The sequence below is a fragment of the Melanaphis sacchari genome, unplaced genomic scaffold (assembly GCF_002803265.2).
Source record: "Melanaphis sacchari strain LSU unplaced genomic scaffold, SCAv2.0 Contig11_pilon_pilon, whole genome shotgun sequence".
Lineage (NCBI taxonomy): Eukaryota > Metazoa > Arthropoda > Insecta > Hemiptera > Aphididae > Melanaphis > Melanaphis sacchari.
Genome location: NW_020270469.1, coordinates 6171288 through 6192370, shown reverse-complemented (window position 1 = coordinate 6192370; position 21083 = coordinate 6171288). Strand labels below are relative to the sequence as shown.

At 31.7% G+C, this 21083-nt stretch overlaps 1 protein-coding gene across 1 annotated transcript; it reads left to right on the top strand.

Moving 5' to 3' along the window:
- Window positions 1-1313: 1313 nt before the first annotated feature.
- LOC112604289 (meteorin-like protein) lies at window positions 1314-20671 on the top strand. Its single transcript, XM_025353255.1, has 4 exons — window positions 1314-1897; window positions 12540-12952; window positions 17676-17732; window positions 18958-20671. The coding sequence occupies exons 1-4, from the start codon at window positions 1692-1694 to the stop codon at window positions 19320-19322; spliced, it is 1041 nt and encodes a 346-aa protein (XP_025209040.1). The 5' UTR covers window positions 1314-1691; the 3' UTR covers window positions 19323-20671.
- Window positions 20672-21083: the final 412 nt, after the last annotated feature.

Below are 21083 nucleotides of genomic sequence, written 5' to 3'. Positions count from 1 at the left end.
GAGTCAACCACAGACGACGTTATACATTTTATACCTGATGTATACTCGTATGAAATTTCAAAATGTATTTTTAAATAATTAATCTATGTGGGTATATTCAATTTTATTATAAAATATGTTGGATAATTATTCTGAGGTACTTTATGTAAATAATATTATCACCTAATTTTTAAATTGTATAATAAATAATTCTATTTTTATTTTAAAACATTTTTCAAAAATCTGACAGATCACGTAGGTATTATAAAAATATACATATAAATTGAAAACTAACAAAGAATGTATAATGGCGAAAAACCGAAAATTAAGTACATTCTAAATAATAAGTGTAGGTAATGTACATTTTATACTATTCTGAAATCGAAGCACAGTATTTTGAATGGATATATTTTGTTATCGTTGAAACTGTAAACAGGACATTGACTACAGCAGATGTAAAGTTAGACAATTAGTTATACTTTTAAGTTTTAAGCATACCACACAAGCATAAGACATACAGCATGTTATATTCTTATAAAAGTAGTCAGGTACCTAGGCTATTCGTACACTGAACAGACGAACATTGATCTGTATTGGGGTGTAACTTGGTATTCGTTTCGCTTGATATTAATAATAATATTGTTAGTGAAATTATGTGGCACCACTCCACATTGTAGTGTCTTACTAATCACGTGCACCATATATCGAATGTAATAAATAATATTTTGTAGTAAAAACGTATAGTATTTAGTTGCAATTATTTCCACGAACAGTCACGTAATAATACACCAAACCTGCATCGCCCATCAATCTCCCTCTCCACACAACACCGTGGACTCCTGCCAAATCTATAGCCTAAAGATGTATCCCATGTATATAGGTATATTACACACTATATCCTTATATTTATACACACGTAGGTACTACCTATATAGTACACACCTATTTACACTAAATCAACCTGTCCCGAGGGTTGTTTTACTGACCGTAGCACGTCGTTGGGTCAGCTTCAAGCCGGAGGGGACGATTTTTCGTAGTTCCGCCGCCGGGGTGCGTTTTTGTAATATTATTTTTATTTTAGTTTCTCGCTGAGTAGAGTTGAGTCCGGTGGAAACGTGTGTAGAACCCCGCGGCACAAAACCTCAAGCTGCGGCGGCAAACCGGTTCGGCTTTTATACTGTGCTCGTCCTAATAAACCCAATCGTCTGCGGCGGCCCCAAGGGGTTGTGGTGAGGGTGGGGATTTGTGCCCGCGCTCGTGCGCGCGCTCTTGGTCTCGATATGAGCGCGACCGATCGAGAGCGGCGACGACACGGCGGCAAGTGGCGACGCGTAGTACGATTCAACAACACTGCAGACGAGGTCAGTCTGTCGACGGCAACCACTCGTGTTGGAAGTGTTCTGTACCGACGTCACGTTGTCGTTAATTTATCGTCTTCCCGACGAGTTCAACTCGCGCGTATATATTTTTATCCGTGCGGCGGCGTGTTCTTGCAGTGCGCACATCTTCGGGTCGGTTTAAAATCATTATTTATTACGACCGTTTTTGACCGATCCCGATTGGATTTTGTACCTTGGCTGAATATTTATTCACATTTTTTTTTTCCTCGTCCGACGCGTATCGCGGGTGTGCGGTGGCAGAAGTCAACCCGAACGTAAACCTATGTGGCTATACAAATATCGGTACAAAAGCGCGGGCGAACCATCGAGAAAATGATCGCCGCCGCGATTTCGCGACTTTGGCCTGGCGGCGGCGGCGGTGGTGTCGCGGGCCATCCGTCGCGCTGTACTCGTTACGTTTTCGCGATGACGAGGACGACGACGACGACGACGACTACTATTCTGCTGCTGGTGCCGTTTTTCCTGCTGGCCCTGGCGACGGCATCACGTGCGTCCGACAGTTGTGATTGGAGCGGAAGGTAAGATAATATTGTACTTTGCGCTCGTCGCATTATGACATATTATAATGATAATATATTCAGACATAAAGTAGACACTAAAGGTAGTACACTGATTTTGAAACGGATTTTGATCTACACGCAGACGTTCCGTGTTTGAATGATTTGATTAAAATCAGAGTACTTTCCGGAAATCAATAAAAATCTCTCAAACGTATCTTTAAACGTCAACTGACTGTAAGATCAATGACTATTGTCGTGATGATGCTACAGTCGCAGTATTTTATTTGGTGGTTTATTTTCACCTAAATGTTTGAATACAATAAACGCAATAATCTTTTAATTTTAAACACAATTTATTATTTACAGTATAAATATTTTTTTTTATACGAATTAAATCTACATCATTGTTAAAATATAATTGATTTTATTTATACTGTCAATATTGTTGTTAGTGTCAATACATTTGTCTTATGTAATCTTAAAGATTAGGAAAAGAAACAATTAGTGTGTTTGTATTCGCATCTCATACTAGTCAATATTATAAACATATTATGCATTTTTCGATAGAATATATTCATAATTTATAGTATAACATACTGTAAAAAAATCATTATGATAACAAATATAAATGTTTAGATTCGTTTCAATCATGTTTGAATAGAACAGATTTTTATTTTATATTGATTTACATTGTGACATTTTGCATGGTATTTTTACTTGTAAATTAGTTGATGACATAGTAAAATTATTATAATGTAAATTATTTATGATAATTAATCCTAAAACTTCAACACATGTCAAGGGGAAATATATAAATACGATTATAATGTATCTGAATATATTAATATTATTTGATTATATTTATTCATTTAACTCTAACTGATCAAATATAATTAAATGAAACATTGATACATAATAACATAGTAACACAATGTAAAAATTATTTTTAATACATTTTTATGAAAATCAGTTAACCATTGTATACCATGATACATCAATGTTATTTTAATACAATATATTATGTTATTCTATCTAAAGCCAATTAGGTTTCGCTCCTTTACTGGATCGAATACCATTTTTTCTACTTCAATTAGGTCATGTGCGCAAAACTGGTTCCAATAAAGCTCTTGAAACGGACCAACCTGTTGAATACATTCCCTCCCCCGTGTTTTAATTATAACTGACAATGAAAAAATATAGTCAGATACAGATAAGATATAAACCAGAATTATGTGTTTTGCCAAATTCGGCATGATATTTATCCGATCGTTAGATGTAACCAGTTTTCTAGTCTTTTATTTTTACTTTAAGACAATTTTTATCATCACACACAAAAAATAAATTAAGAAAATAATGCGCCCGTAGAGAACGCGTTATTATCACAAATTCTTGATAAAAAAAAAAAAAAGATATTCTTGTAGGTAAGTGAAATAAGTTGTTATTTACGATTTTGGAACAATAATAATAACATAATACATTTATTGTTCAACAACTGCTGACTAGCTTATTTTCTATTAACGTTTCATTCTTTGGCTGTTTATATATTTATAGTGCGTTTGCATATTTTAAAGACATATAAACTAATTGTATCGACTAACTCAAAACGCGTGCCATTTAAATTTCATTGCAGATAAATTTATTTAATAATAATTATATAAAACTATAATAATTAATGAGACTTCCTGTAACTACTGGCAATTGTGTGGCTTATAAAGTAATAATAATTGTATTGTGTATTGTTTGGGATACTTCGAGTTCCGGTCAATCAGAGTAATATTGTTGTACTTATAATAATAATCTTGCACGTTTAAATATGAGCACCTACTTAGTACTTAGAGTGGTACTTGTACGTGGCTACACCTATCTGTTTTTCTTTCTTCTGTGTAGCGTTTTCTATTCAGGCCATATAGCGAAAATTGTAATACTAAATGTAAAACAAAAAATTAACTTATAATAGTTATATTATAGAAAATAAATAAAACACCCTATTACACGTATAAAAAATATATGATTAGAATCAGAGCTTTATACTTGTGTAATACGATATTCAGTAACAATTAAAAAATGTTTTTAATTAATTTATACTAAACAAAACCTATTTATGGAAAATGGTTTTGTAGATTGCGATACTGCATTAGGTGACCTAGTTGCAGTATCGGTTTGTTTTTGCTACACTCAGTAAAAAAAAAAAAATAAAAAATAAATATTTACTGTATAATACGTTGATAACATATATTATGACACGATATCGTTATTATACAGCTATTGTTTTTTTTGTTTTTACTATTGCTCTGTGTATATTTCAGTGATAAATATATTTATTGACATGACTATACTTAAAGAATTTGTGTACTTTTATTTTAAAATTTAAATAATTATATTGTATAAAATAATTTAAAATTTAGGTAACCAAATTTATTTATATTGCAATTTGTTCCATATAAATATTTATTTGTATACTTTGTAACTGTCGAACCTAATAGTATAACTAAGGTTTCAATAAAAATAAAAAAAATAAATATTTATGTAGGTATATGTTCAATATATACAAATGTTTTATAAATTATGACCTCAAATAAAATGGGGTAATAGTTTTGAGTCTTAACTCCTGATAAACGTTTATAAACAATTCTTATGAGTTCCCACGAAATCGCGCATTACTGTGCAATTTCTCTATACAAAACGTTCCTCACGGCCGCCGATTCGTGACGTTCCTCGTTCATCTGAAGTTTTATAACAAGATTAAAAGAGCTGTTTTCTACTTATACTTTCTCTGATTCGTGATCAAGAAAAAATTACTTACCATTCATTTTTATTTTTAATTAAATGATATGTCACGAAATACCAAAAATATAGAAAATAATATCTTTGGAATAATATAGCAGAAAAACGAATCTCATTATTTCATTGAAAAAATAACAGTCATTATTCAAATAATATCCACCCCCAATAATGCTATTTTTATGTTGATATCCGACGCTTATAAGTATATGCGTATTTGGTATATTATACTATCATACTAATAAATACATACTTTTTTCTATAATAAATAATATATAATTTACCATGCGGTGAACATAAATTAAAAATTAATGGATTTTTTGATATTAACTTTAGAATGATACACAAACTTTATTCTTGTCCGCTATATTTCCGTGAGAATAACGTTTTTTCGTCGTGACTTTTGTGGTAGAGTAGCCAATTACTTTCAAACGTGCACTACTTGAAATTTAAGATTTTAAAATAGGGTTTTAAAAAGAAAATGAACTTCTTTATATTGTATTTTTCAATTGCAAAACACTTTTTTTTTTGGTTAAATCATACATTTAATATACTAGGTACCATGTACTTACTAGTTACTACAATATAATACTATGCAAAACCGTTTAAATAAAAATATTAATTGTTATTTAATTACCGAACAATAATGATTAAGACATTAAGTAAACCTACCTAAATGTTTAAACCATTTCGATACCACGAAAAAAAAAACTGAATTCATTATAAATTTTTATATTGTATAAATTTAATAAATTAGATATTTAATATGTAATTAACTGCAAAAATTGTTCAATTTTAATATTTTGAACATTTTAGTCTTAATTTTGTGGATTAAATTCTTCGAAATATCAAACATTGTACTGATGAAACCAGTTCTTAAATAATAACATTAAGAGTATAAGTCAATAATAGTTATGGTTTTTTTAATTGAATAAGATATATATGTGTTGGAACGTCCACACGTATATAATTATCGACACCATTAATGGATAGAAAATTGTATGAGATGATTAGTAACTGGCTACCGTCTGTACACGGTCGTCTGCAGTAATCACATATTCAGTTGTTAAAATTTTCATTTTCACGATTCCCCCTTCTATTTTGTTTTTTATTTTTATGTTTTTATCTTTGATTACAACACGCTCTGAGAGGGCCCGCAGCATGTAAAACGATACGACCCTTCAAATATTGTTTCAACACCGGCCGTCTTTATTTTATGAATATAACTATATAATGTATAACAACAACAGGTGGCGACAAAAGCCATCAAAATTTCAATACACACTTGTGTACAATAATAAATATATTATTTACTGTAAATATTCATAGTTTAATGATTATTGATACGCATAGTGAAAGTAGATAACATGTTATTTTATCAAACTTCTGTATGATTATGAACATTGATGCAAATTTACCACCCGGAGATCTCATAATTCCAACCACAATACAATTTCTATAAAATTAATGGAAACATGTGTTTTTATATTAAATCACAGCATGACTCTGAAATGGTAACAATGGGCCCACCTCAGTTTGATTACTTGGCACGTTTTATAACAAAAATAATTTTCTCTTCGATCAGCCCCCTAAGGTTACCATTACTATACGGTATCTAGATTTGGGGATGATCACTCAAACGTATCGATCATCCGGGTGCGATTCTTCTATATACTAGTCTTTTGGATAATTGGCCTTATTTCTAAAATTCGTGCGTGCACACATTATCTTTTTTACAAAATTATAGACCTTTTTGCGGATCAATTGTATTATTATAGAGTTTTATATTGAAGTTTTTAATAACTTTAAACGATTACGGGTAATTGCACGTTGGTAGGTACTATGGCAATAAATAAAAGTATTATGCGGTGCTCGAGGGCTTGTGTTATATATTTTACTTCAGGAAGGGTGGGTAAACGTTTTTTGGCGCCACAAACACATGCAACACATAACCCTGTCAGTGGAGGGACACCGCCACACTGGACCAGATGGCCATCAATGTAATCGCAACATGTGGTATTGTTTTTGCTACTCAGTAAGGCAGTGGGGCGTAGTTTACAGGACCCCTGGAAATTTGTCGCTAATTAAATGATTTTTGTGACTAGTTATAAAGTCGTGTTTTCTGCGAGGACAAAAAAATACACCATGTATTAGCCAGCAGATTCCTGAGTGTCTGGCTAATCAGTCTAAATTACTACGCAGTCTGTATGGTTAATGAACTCAACAAAAGGTCCATTTAATTGCAGTTCTCCCCGGATCGTTATTTATTTTAATAGCCATCTATTGAGGGCTTATCTTATTATAATTAAATAGAATTTTTTTTTATGCATTTTCAACAACTTCACGGACAATACAATTTCAAAGCATGTCACTGTTACGAACGAGTTGTCTCGACAAACGAAATGCTAAATTATCCTGGCTCATTTGTGTAACTCTATATTTTTGGCGGTTATTTTAAACAAAATTTTCTATTATGATTCTCCATTGGTCAATTTTGTATAAAAATTATTCAACTGGAAAAAGAAACGTACTCACATTTGGTCAAACTTCGCGTGTGTGTTGTGGCCGAAACACGATACTGGTGGTGATGAACAGCTAAAATATAACGTCTAATCACTTGGAAAAACCATTAGGTAATTTAATACATTTTTGTCCACTGCGGTAGTCCGAGGATAAGGGAATAATATTATAATATTATAACATAAAATATATTCTTGAAATCAGCTCGCACAGGACGAGAATATGACATATTTGTTATCGTTGACCCCGTACGAAGATCCCATAAAATATCACGCGATCCAATCCCCTGAACACCCTCATCAAAAAAAGGGTAGATGTTTGTATGTCTAGACACTCTAGAGTTCAGACGACCGAAAATTGAAGGGAGATAACACAAAATCTTTTTCTAAATAATATATTGTCAGCGTAATATAGAATCCGGCTGCAAAATGACCGTACTTCGGTCAAAATGAGCAGATTTTAATCTACATCTGTTCTTATTCTATTCGCGTCGTCTTAAAACCAATATCGAAAATCGTATAAAAATAACAACAATAATATTCGTTGTATGGTACAGTAATACATATTAGAAGACACTACTGATTTTACACTCTTACACGGAAATCGTATCGTATGTACGAATTACGAATTGCATTATTGTATTGGCTCACGCGTATGTTTGCGGTGTATATTTTATTATTTTATATAATGGTGTGACGATACTTATGAAAATTCTCATACCCCGTTTAATCAATCGATTTGTCTCAGCATATTTGAAACGCATAGTTTTAATAATATAATAAAAATAATATTACAGCTACAACTTCACTCAGTAGCACGATAATTGCGTGTCGCGGTCATTTGTAGCGATTAACATTATTCAATTCTGCTATTTTTCTCTCATTCCGATCTCATGGACTTTTGTTGCGAGTGGCACCGACACGTCGTTTACAAGTGACCACCGGTATAAGGTAATAAACATCGGTAAAAACGGTGAGAACTGTCGTCGAATATTTCTGATGGCCTATTGTGAGAAATCTCTAGTTTTTATTTTTTATTTTTTCCCAGGAAAAAGGTTTATGATACGATTTTAATATGTTCGATGCATATTACATGTATATAATGTATATGTTATTAGTACTTACCTATACCTATAGTTGACCAAGGAACTCGGCATTACGTTTTGACTGTTCTATTGTCTGTCGACAGTCTACGAAAAACTACCGAAATCCATGTATATAATTACTGTTGTAACATCAACAGTGATTAATACATTATATGAAAGGAAAAACGTATAATATTCGGGTGGAACGATTCGAGTATTCGATAAATTTCTTTGTCGGAACAATCTGCACGTCTCATAAACCGCGTAAACCGTAGGTACGAGAACCGCAAAACTAAAATAAGTGTTTTTATTATCTATAATATAATATATGTGTGTGTGTGTGTGTGTGTGTTCATAAAGGTTAAATATATTTATCTAAATTCTATATGTGTATATTTTATCGTCGACGCTAGTAGTGTTATTTTTTTGCTATTCTTTTTGTAAGATAACTAATTGTCTGCAGTACAAAAAATAGATTAATTTATATTATGATGTCTTAAATTTTTCCTGTACACGGACAATAAGTGAAAGACGACTAGCGAGACATCGTGCATTGAACATTGTTCGTCTTGCGGATTTCATTATATAAACGCACTTGATTCATGAAAACGATTATTCACCGTATCTACGCATACGATGTGTAGAAGGGTTCTATTTTCTCGCCACAATAGACGCCCCATAACTGACGTCATAAACGCCCGCTTGTGCGTTAGGTATTATAATGTATTTATGTATTAGGTTCTTAATAATTAAATAGCCTTTGACGAAAAACGTGGGCATGGGTAATTCAATATACTATATAATACAGTGAACGGAGCAGTCGCAATAGCCAATAATATCGGCGGCGGTATGGCCATTGTGCATTATCTTTATATATTATATATACCTGTCTACCTGTTGAAAGAAACCCCAAACAAACTCTATTATAATATTTATACATATGCAAGCAAAATGATGGAGGGGGGACATCTGCCAGCTGACACTCGAATTTCTGACCCTATAGTGGGTCCTAGTTTCACTATAAGCCACCGACGTCTGGACTGAATTACCACTGTATGCTGACCGTGTTATTATTTCTTTTGTAACCACCATAAAAATCAAAATAATATTTATAAAACACATTATTATACCAAAAGAATAGGTCACTATTTTTTCCACTTTTTTTTTTTTTGAAAATAATATTTCTTTAGTAAAAAGGATAGGTACATAAACAGCACTGCTACAAAATAAAAAAAATGAATAAAAAAGAGCCGCTGCTGTCAATGCGTCCGAAAATCAATTACTCCAGTCGAGTTGTTATTATTATTATTATTATTCATTGAAGTGACAAAATTAATAACTATTATTTATGGTACGAAAAAATCTCATAGACGTCACTTTACGCGCGTGTTACCATTTATCATGTGTTCGGATTGTGTATAGCGAGTACACAAGACGGAAGGGCACTCGTAAGCGGACCTTTTATACAATATAATATAATGATATTATTATGTCCTACCATTGATGGTAGTGTGTTGATAGTTTCGTGTTATCCTTAACCTCCATCATTAATATCCAAGACGGAACGCAATAAGCCGGGTAAAGGATAATCGGAACTTGGCGGCCGATGCGCAAGCCCCATCTTCCCCGGTGGTCCGTTGTAACTCTTCGTCGTCGATCATTTAATATCATTACTGTCGGCGCAAATCCCAACACGAGGTCTATTATAATTATACTTCATGTATATATATATACATAGACGCTTGCTGTGTTACATATAAAATATATTATGTATTAATGTATTGTACATTATTATATTATGACCATGATGCAATATTCTGTTATGGTATGTGCAGTATATACAATATACTTAGTGCGTAGCATGTATATTATATTCATAATATATTATGTTCAATACGAAACCCGGGATGACATTTTACTTGTCATTAAAGTATTATACTATTATATTTTTATACTTTAATCCAGTGTAAGTACCTACTACACGTCACGTTGTGGGTCGACGTTATTTCCGAAATAATTGTCGATACAGATCATTAGAGGCGTGCGTATAGAGTCATCTATACACATGATTGTTTCAACTCAAGGTTATCCTTATTTTTTCCGAACTACTCGTACATTTATCTACGTATCCGACCGGTACTTATATTATCATATATATTAATTTTACGGCAGTTGTTGTGCATCTTACACGTACCTACATTTATTTCTATTTTCAAGACGACAAGACATCGAAACAATATAACATGTATAACGACCTCCGTGTTAAGACATTAATCATCGAATTAATCCGTCGTGGGTTATATATATAAAAAAATAATAACACGTAGGTATCTATAGTATTAGGCACGACAATCCGTCGGACGCGTTCGTTATCGCACATTATCGATGCTTCGCGTCGTCGGATCGACGTCGTCCAATTTGGAGCTAGAGGGTTGTCTCTCAGACATACCACAATACTTAAGAAGTGATTGTCAGACGATTAAAAAACATCCAATAGACTACGGCAGTTGAGACGATCTTACACGCCGTTCTTCTTGACACGTGTTGAAATCTGGTGTAGTTTACAGCGACGATGGTGAAGTACGCACGTTGATGCGTATTATTATGTAGATAATTTATTCGGATTGTTTTTATAGTTCAAACGAAATAATAGAACGTTATTTCGGGTTTTGGTGCAGTAATAGCTCGATTTGCATATACTATAGTCTATAGTCTATATTATACACCTATCTAGTGCCGCCAGAACTCGACTACATAACTATATACATATATTTTTTTACAAATATTATGTAGGTACTAGGTATACGCTGTGAATATTATTACTCGTGCAGGCGTTTTGTACACTGAAGTTTGTCGGCGGTAAAATGTATATTAATATAGATACATGATATTAAATTGCCCACAGGGAAACTGCAGTAATAAAATTTACATTTCATCCGTAAAAATAAAAAAATCCTAAGGGCGGACTGGATGAATTTCGACCTTACGTATTAACGACAAAACGTAATTTTGAAATATTTTCAAAACACTGATTCTAAAATTTTTTTTCTTGGCTCATTAAAATAATCAAAAATTTATTTTATTACATGCAAGTTTATAACAGTCTTACAATTAATTTGACTATGGAAATAATTATTATTGTTCATTTATATATTATATACGTACAATAAACAATTATGCATCGCGTTTAGACGAAAACAATTATGTTAATATATTTGTATCGTTAATGCCACAGCTAAATTACTCAGTTATTATGTCTGTCCGGAAAAAAAAAATGTTAAGTCTGACATCGATAACTTGATTAACGTATTATGTCCACGTAAACTCTATATAATTCTTACACATATATATATATATATACCATCTAAAGTAACTAACGCACACTTCAAGTGTGTGTATAATATATAATTATAGGAGTTGACATGTCAATTTATATACTCCAAACGGGTATATATAATATGTAATATACATATTTATTATTAGGTATGTATAAAGACGATATCGCTTATAAATATGTATTATATGTGTTCGGTGCACTATCTAATATTTTATCTTATTGTTATCGGTAAATGGCTCGAACACCGGCCCGGGTATAACCGTGACATTTTTACTTTCGTTTAGTTGTTTTAGTGCCGTGCTCCCGAGTACACTGCCTAACATAATTTGCAAGTTCGAATAAACTATATTATGAAATAAATGTTTTTCATCGACTAAAATAAAGCAACCTCTATGCCGAAAAACAGTATACTATTTGTTTCACGAGTACCTACCGCATAACATGGGCAAATCAATATGACGTGTTACTGGAAATACAAATCTGACTATAATTTTAGAGGAGTGAACAAGAAATATGTCAATACCTTTCAGTTTCATCTGAAATGTCAACGGAATCGAACAGGACCGGAAAAAAATACCGTTTCAAATTATAAGCAATACTAGTGTAGTGGTCGCCGTCGTCTAAACCTTTATGTATATATCCACTTCCGCGTTATAACCACCATACAGTTCCTATAACTATAATAATAGTAGACTCTTTTACCGTGCGTATTAAGTGCAAACCGGGATGTCATATAGGTACAACTCATATTATACATACGCAGGTACATAATATTATCGTGTACGATTAAAGGACACCGCTATGAACCGCAACGTTGTGTTATAAATACCCATAATATCGTCTGACTGAATAATAACTACACACACATGTGATCATAACATCGCGTGTGATAATATTGAAAACGTTTAACGATTATTTTTTGTTTTGTCGTTTTCCAGCGGACTGACGTCGGATTCGTCGGAACACTCGGTGCGGCCCGTCCGATTGGATCGGTGCTGGGCGGGCACGGTGCGCTGGTCGTACCCGCGCGGCGCGCTAAGGGTGGTGTTCCGGTTGACGGGCACCAGTGGCGGCCGCGAGTTCCGCGTCTGCCTCAAACCGGACCGGCTGGACGGCGTGCGCGTGCTGTTGGACAGCGCGCCCCGTCGGCTGATCGCCGTGTACGATTATCGCACGACCGGCGGCGAACCTCTCAGGTCACGGTGCTTCAAGAGCGTCGGCGGCACGGCCGCGTTCTACGTGGAGGCGGACAAGACGGGCGACCGGTCCGGTCCCGTCCGGTTCCGTTACGATCTCGAACCGCTCGCCGAGCCCGCGCCCCAACTTTTCGTAGCCGACAACCTCGACGACGGTAAGTGCACGGCGATTACTATCGCGTATTATTATATTATGAATTGTGCATATCTATGCATCTCATCCATAAACGCAGTTATAATAGGAGGTGCCTAACCCGTTTGTATGCATGTATATCTTAAAGGTATTGTTTATAAATAGTTGACACGGATAAATTTAAATTTGATACCAAATTCAAAAAATTGACACGGGTCGGGCTCCCGATTTTTTTTTTTCCGGTGCGAACAAGTTAGGTTAAACTAACTAATTACTTAGGCTGTAAACCGGAAAAACGTATACAACAATATTTGTTTTTGATATTTTGCAATATAGTTTAATCGGTTCAATTTTATTCAAAACAATAAATTATTCAAAACGTGATGTTTCAAACCGTTATTGGTATAATTATTTACTATTTACAAAATATAATCGTAATAATAGTAACATGTACACACGGTTAAGCAGTTATGTTAAAAGAAGGAGAATTGACAACTCATTTTTTAAGCAATTTTAACTGCTTATCTATCGCGGGTGTACTGATGAGCTTGAATCTAAACATAAGAACCCAACTCTGGTTCTTGAAGTCGAGACTTAACCCCGAAATGTAGCAATTTTTACTAACTGATTCAAGTCGTGTTCAACAAGTAATTAAGTATAGGGACCAAGGGAGCAGGGACCTAATGATTAAATTCGATTAATACCTATCATCATAATATTAATTATTATGAGTAAGTAGTGCCAACTCAATACCATTATAAAACAAATAAAGTTAGTTTTTAAATCAAATTCTTATTCAGGTACTCTGCTGTAACTTATAAGAGTGCGTCGATTACAAATTTACGTTGTTTACAACCAGTGCTATGAGGATTTACAGCGATAATATATTTCAGAATATTATTATTTATTCGTTTGCGTCTAATTTTTTTAGTTGTCATTTTTTATGTTTTTTTTCGCAGTATTAAATAACTATTAAGTATATATTGGCACTAAAGGTGGACAATTGGTTAAATTTTCGAGGAAGCTAGAATATTCAAAACACAAATAACAGAAATAACAGTAATAATAACATTTTTAATAAAGTTTCAATTATGGGAAGAGTTTTTAAATGTATGGAGGCTAACCCCTCTAAAGATACCCGACTATGATTGGCTAAATAAGGATGATTGAATTATACGATATTTATTCGGTTCGGCACTGATAAGTTGAGTAATCGCGATAATTTAATTTGTTTTATCACGGTCGAATACATTGTTTTGTCGAAATTGGACGTTCTAATAACATTTTAACAGTCCGTGACTATATTATTTGCCGATTATTATCTAATATTTACGGTTCATCGATTAAAATAATACATTGAACTTAACTTTTTAACTTTTTTGTTGATTTTGAAATTATTGACACAATTGACACAGCCATCTAATGCATTAATAATGATCAATATAATACTATATAATCAACTACATAAACATAAAATATATTTAAGTATATTCGAAACAAATCAAACACCTAACTATAATAGTTTTATTTCTGCCATAGCGGCCGTGGTGTAAAATACAAATATTTAAAAAGAAAATTGTCGAAAAGTCATTGTCCAGTGTAGTAATTGTCAAGTAGTTTGAGTCATTGAGTAGTCACTATAATGGATGTATTAAATTTGAATAATTCTATGATAATATCGTTGCATACAAAAAACAATTCTAAACAGATAACTGTTTCTCAGCATGTATTTCTAAATATATAGCATATTTTATATTTTTCAATGACCAATACAGAAAAATTGAATAATATTTTAAAAATATCTTTGTGTTAAATGTATATAGTATATGTAGATAATGTGAAAAGTTTTAAATTCCTATGGATATTGTTTTTCAAAATATAATAAAAGACTAAAAATTACGTAGGTAGCTTATTTTTTAAACATCCATAATTTATTTTGTCAAAGTGTGAACTTGAAATATTAAAAAATTATTTAATATGTATTTTTTTAAACCTGTGAGATATTTTGTATTGAATTTTCAAACTTTTTGACTGATCCTAAAAAAAATTTATCAACAATATCCTATCAGATATCATCAATAAATTGGAAAATTGAAGCATTTTTATTTCTCCATGTTTATGGCAAACAACATAAAACGCATTTAAAATAATTTTTTAAACCAATACAATCATCGCTTCGCTTAGAATAAAAAATGGAATGAAAAGCTTGATAAACAAGAAACTGTTGTATAATATTTAATTGGTCTACTCATGAACTACAAAAATACTTTAACCGAAAATATTTTTTAGTATTTGAAAATAAATAATACATTTTGTTATTGGCTATATAATAACGTATTGGTATGAATAAAATAAATTGGAATCGTTTAACAAAACTCGTTTTTTAGTCCACTAAACTACCGCAGAACTCAATCGCCGCTGTGCAGTAAAACATATTTTAAAATCGATCAAATTACATTTCATCCGATGTCCGTTCTTCACATATTATTATCTGCTTGAAATAACTATCGAAGAAATAAACTATTAACACCATTAACATCCAAATGTTCTTTTCACAAACATATGTAGTTTTTAATCTGATGGGGCGTGACAAGCATGGCGTTAAAACTTAAGACCAGCAGTTTTCGACGGTACACAAGATCAGCTGTCTGTTACTATAAATTAATAATAATAACAAAAAAATTAATCATGTATTTGTTTTCTGAAATACATATTATTCAGCCTTACGGTGTTACGTAGGCGTTTACCTTGCAGGTAATTTATAATATAATGTATTAAAATGTAAATAAATAGGCGAGCACACATATGGTGCGTATATACTATAACATTTTGATATTTTTTTAATATACGAATATTGCTTTTTCTATCAATATGGAATTTACAATCTGTATGTATAACATCAATAATAAAGTTAGATTTAAAAGAAAAAAATCAAAAAAAACATGACGTTAAATAAAAACAACTTGTGTCATTTAATAATAATAATTATTATTTTAAATAATTGTTTGATATAATATCATTTAACTACTGTGATTCAAACTGACGTTTAGCGATATTAAAATTTAGAACAAACCGTTTCATAATAACATAAATAATTGTTCATCGTAAATATATATGATCGCCTTCATATATAGTTTTTACACACGTCCGTCCATCAACTAACCAAGATTACAAGATAGATATAATAGTATACATTATTTTTTTTTTTGTTCCTACCTCTACGTTATAGGTATTATTTTTTATTTCGTACATCGATCACGCTTGTCTTAAGCCGTCCAAGTTTGTTAATATATTATAATATGGAATAACAATGACACGCCGGCGTCTCGCCGATATTTCTGTACATGTAGGTAGGTACCTATACACTACGAACGAATTAAATCGGGCAGGTGTCCTAGGTATATTGTTCGTTGAAATGATCATTGACCCTAATTTCCTTTACTTCATTACAGAAACAATAGAAAATCAGCTTAACAATACATATTTGTCTTAGATTTCCGACCATCTCGAGTATATAGGCACCGGCTTTTCACCATAAGTGTATAATATAGGACCATAATTAATGGACGAGTGTAAAATAATATATTTGAATCGTATATTATATTTCTATAAAGACGATAACGATTTTTCATAAAAGCATTATATTTTTGACAACTTTAGAAGTGTTTATGCATTATTACGCTATTAAAATGATTTTACTTCGTTCAATAACTTGTTTGAAGTACGTACCTAACCATAATTTAAGTAATATTAAAATGCACGCATTGCTATGTATACAGTATATATTATGCATATAAATCGTACAAGCTATAAAAACCAAGACGTTTTCTAGATAATTTTGCTTTTTTTTAACTACGTATACTTAAACAGTTGATTTTGACATGAGTATAATCTCGATATTATCATTTTTTCTTCTCTTTTGGTTTCATATGTTAAATGCAGATTTAACCTACGTTCGGCTAATAAACGCGTACTATCAAAGTCCTTGTTGGAAGTCACAAAAAAAAAAAAAATAAAAATAGACCGACCATAAATTTACTCGAGAAACCTAACGATAAAAAAAACCACATAGGTACGCGTTGTTTAAAAATACCGGTTTCGCCTACATTATCAAAGTACACGCTGTATATACACTTTTATTTCTGTTGTATATATAATACTATATTATGTATAATTTTTTCCTTTTATTACTCGGTTATAATATTTATTTATTATCACCATAAACAATAGGATATGGTGGTCGTCGAAGAAACACGCTAATGGTGATTTTTATTTAAAAAAGTTATAGGCCGTTGAACATAAATTTCCCTTTATTGAATATATATGTATATATTATATAATGCGCATTTGGAGTTCCTTAACCAGAGACAACGCTAGACAATAATTATAATTATATAACACTAGACAAAATTATAGACGGTTTATTGGATTTTAATACTACGACGGAGTCAAGAGTAGTAAATAATATGATAATTCGTTGTGTAAAGATGCATTCAACTATACTATACCTATGTAATAAAATAATACTACTTAGACTAATCTAAAAGAAAATTACGATTACCGAGCCACGAAACGTCGTATGATTATATGTCAATTTAAGAAGAAAAAACATAGACATTACAAACAGCAGTCGATTATTTGGCTTTATTTTTACTTTTTAGTGATATAATAGTAGAAAAAATAATTTTTTTTACAATTTCAACTTTAATACGATTTTAATTATATATTTTTTTTTCTATTTTCAGAATGTCGGCCATGTACTATAGAAGAAATGACACAAGCTTACTGCACAAGTAGTTTAGGTGAGTTTAGTAGTAAATTTATATTTTATACTCAATTTTTACAACTGTTTTATAAATCTTCACGGTCAGGCGCGTGTTTCAAAAATCAATGATCACATTATTAAACAAATCTTCTCCGTTATGTATAATCGATAATAATTATCGCGTGTACAAATTCAAAATATCTAATACATAATAATCTTAAGTTCTTTGATAAATTCAATATATAACATATACGAACGATGAAATAATTTACATTTTAATTATCATTTTCTAATTACTGCCCACTTGATTTTATCATTGTTATTTTTAAATTATATTGGTACTGGCTCTATACTTATCTATAGAAATAAGGAGAGTTTTTTTAATTATCATCAAATAACGATATACGATACGTGTTACCGGTACCTCCCAATAAACAATACGCGGTTAGTCAGCGGGTGTGGGAAACGTAAATATATATATATAGGTTTATAATAATCATAGCAATATATAATTATATGTTTAATACAATAGTGATGATTATGATGTACTTCTTAGGTTTCTATTTGAATTAATTATTCTTTGCATCGTTTTTAGACTACGTAAAATAATTAATAATACATAACATTGTTTTAATTACACGCAAATATAATATATAATTTATTATAAATAGTAGTTAATTTTTTTTATTGAACAACACTCGTCAATTCAAAATTTATTAATGTTATTGAAAATATTTTTTTACTTAATATATCTAATCAAAATAAAACAAAATTAAAAAAAAAAATTATATATTTTTAATTTTTCTTTTTTTTTTTTTTGAATGACAATACATATTTTTTATCTCATATTCTGAAGTAGAATATTTTTTTGTAGAATGTTTCGATACGATTCATAGAAATTTGGACGAGTAGTTTATATGAATCATCGCTGAAAACTTATCAGTATTTAAAGTTTTGGTGACCGGAGTGGTAAGGTACGGGTATCCCCGGAAAAATGTTGATCTAACTACTCCGCTTACCTAAACTTAAAATACTCATAACTCAATAATGACTCGAAAATTCGATAACTCTTTCGAAATCATTTCCACTATACCTATATAGGTACCTGGTACACGTTTAATATTATGCGCACGTGTCGTTATATTAAGTAATACCTATACCTACCGAGCGAGATAAGAACACCTAACAAGAAACAAAATATTATTTGAACATCCGAAACAATAATTATATTTATAATTAAATTTTGATTTTCTCTTTTGCAGTGGTCCAAGGCACCATAGTGGGCGTTTCGTACGACGGCGACGTGTCGCGCGTGCGAGTGATGCCGACCAAGGCACACCGTTTGCCGCCTGAAGAGGACGACCGAGTGGTGGTGCAAGTGTCGCCGCCGCAGCAGCAGCAGCAACAGCAGCAGCAAGAGGACGAGAGCGGACGACCGCGGCGCGACGACCGGCCGATGACCATAACGTTCGGCCGGGGTTGCAGGCCTGCCGCTGGGCCCGGCGAGTTTGTGTTCATGGCCCGAGCCAAATTCGACGAGTTGGCCCTGCGGTGTGCTCCCAGGTTGGAGGAATGGCGACAAGCAGTCAAGGCGGACAAAGCTCCCGGCTGCATTCTAGCCGGTTGACCGTCGAAATTACATAGTGCTATATACGCTCATTTGTGTATATTTCCGAGACAATATGTAGGTACGCGTTTAGTACCTATAACCTAAGTAGGAACTGTTATATGTCACATGCTATACAGGGTTACCAGAACCGTTGTTGAATTAAGTTTTTTTTTTAAATTTTTTTTTAATTTTTTTATTCAAAAGTCATCATGTTATAATATTATGTTATACTATTTTGTGTAAGAATATACTTGTAAAAAAGGCCATATAAAGGTAATGTGTACATTATACTTTCAGTGGACGCTTAAACAAAAATCGCTTTAACTACTACGGCTAATGCATATAAACGATAATCGTTCCGCAAACGAGAAGTCGTCGTATTGTACTTGCGGATATCGCATAATCTAATAATTATCGTTTTAAAAGTTCGTTCGGTGCGTGGAGCTTGCAGAAATTACGTTCGGCCAAAGGGACTCGTCAGTAAGTGAGAAGGAGAAGAAGGAGGAAGAGGAGGAAGAGGGAGGTAAAGGCTCGTGTACATAGTTTCTTTGACGTAGAACAAAGGTTCTGTGGCTGTGATTTAAACATTTTACGAAAATGTTAAAAACAAATTCAAAAAAATATAAACAAAACACAATAGACGTGCGCATACTATTAATATTTAATACATTTATAATTAAAAATATGGAAACTCAACACATCAAGTCGTGTTTGGTATAGATACGTAATCGTTTATTTCTGATTTCCTATTAGAAAATAATCTAGCTCTTGCACCGCTTTTCGTTTAAATTACCGCATACTCTATATGATACTATACGATGATATACTTAAATATTGTATTATTGTTGGTAATTTAAGAACTTTAACGCACGCCAAGCGCAACGTCGACGAGTCAATAAAACTGTATACGAACGAATAAAATATTATACTATAATATATAACGTATGTACAGAGTTTTGAATATTTGTTTTCTAAAAGTATTATAATGAATCGCAAGATAGATATGTTTCTTTCTTTCGAATCTCTTATTTTACGCGAATGTCACTTTTATTATACAATATTTTTATTTTGTATCCTTTATTATAATTTCTGTAGCCAAAAGGTACTTTTTACTCTTTCCTCTATTACTTTTATGTAATATATATGTGCGAAATATACATGAATTGTATATCGTTAACATGTGAATCTATGTGCCAAACCTTAAATAAAAAATAAACGGAAAGTTTCTTTTTATAGAAGTTATATCATTATTGGTTCGTAGTTAAATTACGATATATCATATCAAATGGTTTATTCGATTTTATTATATTATTTTACTTTATTTATGCGCTTTAAAAACAATACCTAAATTATAATTTTATTACTTCTAGCGAGCTTCATATTATGCATTTCGAAGTGCAATGTTAAAATATTAATATTAAGATAATATTGTGTTTGTTAGGATTATTATATTAATCATTTTGTTATGTTTTTAATAATTGTAAAATCTCATATTTTGTAAATTATTTTTGTTTGTGTATGAATATATTGTCATTATTATTATACGATGTATTATGATCTCAACTTTTTAAAACAATATTAAATATAGCGAACAAAAATTGTAATTAATTCGACTAATATTGAAAATATATTTGTGTTATTAGTTAAAAACTGATATATATTTTATTTTTTATTTTTTAATGATATTTTTCTTCCCTTACCTGAGCCGTATATTATTATTATTATTATTATTATTATAAATGTCTATCTATCTATATAATATATATTATATAGGCACTT

Bases quoted from the DNA above. Each gene is read 5' to 3' on its own strand.
- LOC112604289 (XM_025353255.1), top strand. From the start codon at position 1,692: ATGATCGCCGCCGCGATTTCGCGACTTTGGCCTGGCGGCGGCGGCGGT. The intron at 12,953-17,675 runs GTAAGTGCACGG...TTCTATTTTCAG, and splicing joins AGCCGACAACCTCGACGACG to AATGTCGGCCATGTACTATA. The intron at 17,733-18,957 runs GTGAGTTTAGTA...TCTCTTTTGCAG, and splicing joins TTACTGCACAAGTAGTTTAG to TGGTCCAAGGCACCATAGTG.